This window comes from Glycine max, chromosome 19 (genome assembly GCF_000004515.6).
Source record: "Glycine max cultivar Williams 82 chromosome 19, Glycine_max_v4.0, whole genome shotgun sequence".
Taxonomy (NCBI): domain Eukaryota; kingdom Viridiplantae; phylum Streptophyta; class Magnoliopsida; order Fabales; family Fabaceae; genus Glycine; species Glycine max.
The window spans coordinates 39,733,123-39,740,382 of NC_038255.2; the positions used below are offsets into that span (position 1 = coordinate 39,733,123).

A 7,260-nucleotide genomic window follows, 5' to 3' on the forward strand; every position below is an offset into this window, starting at 1 on the left:
AAATCGTTTTTTGTGATACTGATTTGTAACACTCAGAAGCACATTTAATCTGTGACCCAAACACAAAATCTTTTGTTTGCCTTGCTTTTGTTTTTTTTTTGTTCCATTCACCTTGTTTTATGTTCATCTCCATCACCCCTTGATTCATTCATTAAAAAGCCACAAACTTGAATTGATGATGGGGTATCTCTACCTTTCTTGCAGAGCCAAATTCGTTGTCTGAACCTTCAATTATGTGTCCTCTTCCAAAGAGAAAAGTAGCAACATCAAGATCCAAGAGTTTCTATACAGTGATCTCGAAGCTGACACCAATGGCTTCTCCGACCGCAAGCTCCTCAGCAAAGGGAGCCACGACTATGTCTACAAAGCCGACGTTCGCGATCGTCCCGTGGCGATGAAGCGTCTTTTGTGGCCACAATATCATCATAACAATGTTCCCCAACGACTTGTCTCTTGTTCTTCTTCCTCTGCACCCTCCGAGGTCGACAATGAGATCAACATCTTCCTCTACATCCATGGTGCCGCGAAGGTAATTGGTGTCGAGGGTCATGACTACGTTAATGGTGGCAGAGGGAGAGGAGCCGCAGTTCTCGCTAGCAGGAGCCTCCCGAAAGAGAGGAAGCTCCAGGGAAAGACAACTGACAACAATAATTTAACGGTGTTAATCAATTTTAACGGTAGGAACCTATTAGAAATTAAATGATAAATTATGGGGACTAAAAAAGTCACTTATTAACTATAAAGACTAAAATAGATAAGTTTAAAAACTATAAAAACTAAATGGGTAATTAAACCTAGAAAATAATATCTTTCATACGTTAGTTGGGTAAATAAGAGAGAATATAAAAGGAGATACGAGTAAACACTAAAAACAATAGTAAACAAAATATCAATAACAATAAATGCCAAATCAATACCTTTCATCCACCATATACTAATTTAGTTGTTACCTTAGTGGAGTCCTTGTACGTTGATTTTTCCTATTAACTATCCCCGATATCGTTTGGCATTATACACATTCATGTCAATGTATATTGCATTTGGTAAATGGAAATGCTACATTGTACCACAAGTTGTGAAAATGAATTAAAAAGAAATGAGATAAACAGTCAGACGAAATGAGTCACACACTTTTACATTTTATTGGAATTTAAAACTTTCATCTCAATTCCTTTTCATTCAATTTCACTTCACTCTACTAAACCATTTATTAGACATAGATGGCTATTTGTTAGAATCATAGTGTTTTTGTGGGTTTTGTTAACAGGTTTCAATCAAAGAATAATTTAGGGCGTGTTGGTTGTTAACAAGGAGTAATCATAATTCATTAAGACCAGAAATTTATCATCTGATAATTTCTTTTCAATTCAATATTTCTTTTTTCTTTTTCATTTATATTGGGGGGAAGCAAAATTGGAAGGAAATATTTCCAGGAAAATGTGTACAGGAAACAACTCTACTACACTCCTATAGAGCCTATATTAACCAACACTTAAGTTAATTTTTTTTAAAAGAAGAAGAAAGAAGTTATGAGAATTACATTTTTGAAATTCAAGAAAATTATTTGCCAATGATTTATGATCATACCACAGTGGCTATGCCACTGTATCTTGGTCTTGTTCTGTCAGTCTCAGGTGAAAGGCCCTGTTCCATGGTCTTCCTCTTGCTATTGTTGTTGGCTTGTTGTAGTGATTGTTGCTGTTGTTCAATAGTTGGTTGTGCATGTGGATGTGACTCTGACTCTGGCTGAAGAAGATCTCGGGATTTTGGTGCTTGTTGCTGCTCATTTTGGATGATGATTTGTTGTTGTGGCTGTTGCTGTTGAACTTCTAAGTCTTCAAGCTTTTCTACTGTTCCTTGTTTTTGATCTTTCAACTTGGTTTTCTTCATATGGGGTTTAAGCTTGTTTAAATCTGACAGCCTCACAGGCTTCAAGAAAAATTCTTCTGCTCCTTCCTCCAAACATCTGTTTTGCCAGTTTGAGATATTCATCAGAATTTCACGTCATAAAAATGTTCATAGGGAATTTTATTTTATTTTTTTAAAAAAAGTACTGAAATATTTCTCCTTCTTACCTGTTAATCCTTGAAGGCACATTTTCAGATGACATAATCACCACCGGTATGTTTCTCAAAGATGAAGATTCCTGAAATATCATCAGAGAGAATACTATTAAGTTTTTGAGCCTGTTGGTTCCAGATGGAATAAGTGAAGTGAGCACATAATTTCCATCGATTCTCAAACGATTTTTTCACTCAAATCAAATCCAGCTACTAAAGTAGGACCTTTTGGAAAAGAAAGAAAAATCTTTCCATCACATATTGAACCTGATTTGTTTTGGGTGGAAAACTAAAAAAGAAAATGGCAAAAGGATTACACTTGATAATATATTTAGTGGTGGTGAGTAATGAAATTAGTCCAACTTGACAACTAACTTTAACCAACAACATCAAATTTGAAATGAATGCACACATTCAGAATGGAAAGTTTCTCCAAGGGTCTTTGTGAAAAGGGAAAACAATCTTGGCCACAAAAACTGAGAAGAAAAGTGGTGGAGAATAAAATGGTTAAAAGAGACATGAGACAGGAATAGAAACCAAGGCAAAGCAAGCATACCTTGATTTTCTTAAGCAAGTCATAGCCTGTCATGCCAGGCATACAGTAATCTGTTATAACAAGATTCACCTCCACCTCCTATAAAGACACAAAAATCCAAAAACAATCTCAGAATCCCAGAAAAAGAAACTGATCTGTGGCCAAAAATAAACACTGAACACAAACACAACACAACAAGTTGGTTAAAATTTTAAAACTAAAAACACCTTTATGCATCTAACAAAAAAAAACACACCATACCTGATGGTTGTTGGGACAAACATATGGTGTACTTGGGTTGCTCTCATCATTCTCACACAACCCCAGAAACTCTAAAGCCTTGCTACCAGAATCAACTGTAGTAACTGCCATTGAGAACAAAAGGGTCCTTCTTATCAGACAAGATAAAGATAGTAAATAAGAAATGAAAAAAAACAAATTTTTCTCTCAGATTTTGGTGTTTGGTCTAAAAGATTGTACCTTCATAAGAAGAGGTTCTGAGGAGCCTCTCAATGAGTTTCCTATCTATGAGACTGTCATCAACAGCCAAGACATGAAACTGTGACTCTGCAGCCATCCCCATTTGTGAAAAGGTGAAAATGGATTGAAGATTTTTGAAGAAACAAAGAATGAATTGGAAAAAAGGTTGGTTGGAAGAAAGGTTTATGTTTTGTGTTTGTGTTATGAAGAAGAAGAAGAAGAAGAAGAGAGGGAGATGGGATTGAGAGAGGAAGAGCTTTGTATTGAAATAAGACCCACCAAAATCCCCATCCCACAAAGCAAGATCCGACCAGATTTCATCCCAAATCTTGCAAATTTTCCAAGTTGATCTTGAATTACCGGGCAAGCAATGAGAAATTATAAGATAAAGACTAGGAACAAAGAATAAATGAATAAAATAAGGGAAATAAATCTTAGTGAATATTTTTTAGGTTGTTGAGGGTAGAGAGAGGGGAGGTGACCCTTATATTTATATATCTATATAACATAAGTGAGAGAAAATGGGTTGTGAAATTTTAGAAAGTAGGAGGAAGGCAAAAGAGGAAAGAGAGAGAGAGAGAGAGAGTGAGAGTGGGGCCCATAAAAATCCCTTCAAGAGATACAGGTGAGGTCAGCAATGGTGCCTTTTATTTTCCCCTGGGTGTGAAATCATGTGGCGCTTACCATATCTTGGGCAGGTGGGGGAGAGTGGTGGCAAAGAGAGGCCAATTTCTTTTGATTCCCTTTTAAGATTTGCTTCCCATGCCCATCCATCTAATTCATGCATCCTAACCATCTTTCATGTCATGCACATCCATCCACCACTTTTTTCTATTTCAGCCACTTACCCAACTAATTTTGTTTTATTCAATGCAAAAATAAATAAATAAGGTAATCACATAAATTTAAGATTTTTTTTGTTATCATTGTTTTTTTTTTATTAATACTTGAATGAGTTTTTCACATAATTTATTTTTGGTACTTTATTGACTACGTTGATGATTATTCAATATCTTGGTAAAAGATAAATATTTAGTTTCACTCAACTTATTTAAAAGATAAAAACTTAGTTTTACTCAAATTAATTTGGCACATGTTTGTATTGTTATTGAAATTACAACAATACAAAGTCCAATGCCACTTTATTGCAAAAGTGAAGAAGAAATGCTTTTGAAAACAAAGGTTGAAATTGTCTACATGTCAATCTAAACATACGTTAAAGTACGCATTTGAGAGTCTGTCTATCTATTTAATACGTCTCTTCCTAAAATACGTCAAATAAGTTCATTTATATGAAAGTATGAATTTGTTGATTTTGAAAATAGGAAGAAAAAGAATATACGTGCATTACATAATCGTAATCAAACACACACTTATATTAAGAAACTTTTCATATAATAAATCTCTGTTTTCTTTATTTTTTTTTTCTCTCTTTCTCTTTCTTTTTAATGTGTTCAAACTCATTCAACTATTAACATAAAGCATAACAATATCAAAACCTCTAAATTCTTTTTACCATATCAACTTCTAATAAATAATAAATAATAAATAAATACTCAATTCATGGGGGCTGGGTCATGCTCAGACTATACATTTGGTGTTTTTGTTTTTTAAAGAACTTCATCAGAAGTTTGATTATAGATTTTTTTATATGCGATTTATCATTTATTTCAAATCCTTTTCAATATCAGTAGAAAATGGTAATGAAAGGATTTTCATAAAAATTGGTTAAATTTAGTAGAAATAAATTTGCCGAACATTTTAGTATTTAATTTTTCTTTTACATGCGTTTCAACGGACGCAAAGGAAGAAAGAAATGTGTCTCTTAATATCCTTGAAGAAACATACTTTTTAAGACTGTTCTAACAAAAAGACAAGCATATACTCGGAAATACAAAATTATAAATAGAACAGTAAACATGTTAACTTTTGTAATCTAAAAGCGATATATGTATTTTTTATTCTTCTAAAGATAAATAAACCTTATGCCGTAGTTTCAACTGTTATTATATTAATAAATTAAACGATGCCTCAAAAATTCATTTCTTGCTTAACGAGTAAGAGAATATTTTAAAAAAAAATTAAAACTCTATTGACCCTAATAAAAGAACTCTAACTAATAAGTTAAAATATTCACATAGACTTTTCTTACCGAAAAATATCCACACATATATCATCATCTCTCTCTTCCTTTTTCTTTGAATTATCTAAAATCCACGTTTATGTTTTCTGGGTCATCGATTTTTGCTTTTGGTTTGCCAAACTAAAATAGATATCTTACCATTTCTTCAAATATGGTCATGATTGAAAACCGCATTACTCTATCCTTGATATGAGAAATTATCTAGAATTATTTTGACTCTCTAGAAGTGTAAAAACTATATATCATTAGCTATACGTGTAAGTGTTATATCGAATTTGTTATATGATTAGTTTCAGCATTTATACAGTAATGTTGTTTTTTTTTTCTGCCATGAGATAGATGGTATGGACCTATTGATGTTTAATGGAGAAAAAACGGGGCACATGCGAGAAAACGATAAAGTGAAAAGGCACTAACTAGTGGGCCAATTCACCTAAATCTTCTAATGTCTTCTCCCTCTTTTCTCCCATATTCATTATGGCCACGCTTCACGACTAAGACCATGACTATGAAATTGATTTTGTTTTTCTTATATTTCATTCATGTAATTTTTTTTTCAATGTAAGAGTCAAATGTTCATACCGATTTATGAAATTTTACATGAAAGCATGATGGAATGTTCATCATTGATCATTCTGGCTCTTAACTTATTGCCCATCGTCCATGCTTGTTATTTTGTCGAAAGATCCAAGAAAGTTAGATGCATATTAAGGACGGAAATGATTTACATGAGAGAAAATAATTCTGTCCCAAATCAGCAACGTGGAAAACATAAATCTTTATTCACTATATCGATCAAGATTAACTTTATCTTTTATTTTCTTGTCAGATCTATAGGTATGTCTTCCCTTAGAGTTTATCTTATTCGGATTTCAACCATTTAGCTTGTGATGAAATTAATTTTTTTAGTAATTCTTTTTTTCATATATAGAACTCAAAGCTAAGACATTTTTTACTAAAAAAATAAATTGGATACATACTACCTAAATCAATCGCTTTTATTCATAAATTCTTTTATTATAAGTTAACTAAATATAATCCAATAAGGTATTATAGATTTGCTTAATTATATGAGAATTTCATAATTGCATGTACTTTGTCCTCACTATGTTATACTACAAATAACTTTTTTGTGAAAACAGCAAACCTTTGCTAAAAGTATTGTTGGATTAAAATTTTGACTTCAAAAACATTAATTGAAGTGATTTTTTCAACAACAAAAAGGGACTTGTTATTATTAATAGACATTTAACTTTTTTGTTTCAAATGTAATAAATTATGTTAATTATTTATTTGTTATATTGCAATTTTGCTTTATCGAATAAATAGGAAATAAATAGATAGAAAATAAAAGATGGATGAAAAAGTATTTAAACCAAAATCCATAATAAAAGCACGTTTTATTTTTTACATTCTCAATTTTCTCACCAGGATAGTATATACAGAGAAACAAATTTTGTCTAAGTTTTTTACTAATAGTATAAAAGTTCTTTTACGATTATCCAATCACAAATTGACATATAAGATAAGTATAGTAAATTTTACTATAATTACTTTAAAATTATAAATGTAAATAAATATGGATGACCATAATTTAATTCAAATAAATAGATCAGTTTCATTTTCTTTTATTCGACCTAACATGATTTGGTTGTCTTTGAGTTCTTAAGTTTTAAACTTGACAAAACCAACTCAATTTGAAAATACTCTTTGATTGTAAATTGTCATTTATTTCCTTCCTAGAAAAACTCAATTTGTAGTTACAATGAATACCTTACAAGATATTTAGCACAACTTATTCCATTATCTTTTGAAATGGGGTAATGAAGAAGCACTTGGTGATCATAATGTATCTGCAGATCAGTAAGTAAAGAACAAGATAGTAAGCTTTTTTATTGTTTTACAAATTAAACTAATTGATAAAGTGGATAGCAATGGGGTGTCTATCTTCATGAGCTAAGGTAGTGTATAATACTAGCCTCTGAAAGAAATAGATGAAAAAGGTGCACAGAATTAAAAATGTCTGACAACTCAAGGAAAAT

At 31.7% G+C, this 7,260-nt stretch overlaps 1 protein-coding gene across 2 annotated transcripts; it reads right to left on the minus strand.

Annotated features, from left to right (window-relative positions):
- Positions 1 to 1,340: 1,340 nt before the first annotated feature.
- On the minus strand, positions 1,341 to 3,579 carry LOC100814494 (two-component response regulator ARR9-like). 2 transcript variants are annotated; one of them, NM_001254166.2, is made up of 5 exons: positions 3,076 to 3,175; positions 2,857 to 2,960; positions 2,617 to 2,694; positions 2,076 to 2,146; positions 1,386 to 1,966 (listed from the first exon to the last, which is right to left on the minus strand). In NM_001254166.2, exons 1-5 carry the CDS (start codon positions 3,170 to 3,172, stop codon positions 1,582 to 1,584), a joined length of 735 nt encoding a protein of 244 aa, NP_001241095.1. In that variant the 5' UTR covers positions 3,173 to 3,175; the 3' UTR covers positions 1,386 to 1,581. The 2 variants fall into 2 exon arrangements, with proteins under 2 accessions (XP_006603749.1, NP_001241095.1); XM_006603686.4 differs by lacking the exon at positions 2,617 to 2,694 and having other exon boundaries at positions 1,341 to 1,966; positions 3,076 to 3,579.
- Between the last annotated feature and the right edge of the window lie 3,681 nt (positions 3,580 to 7,260).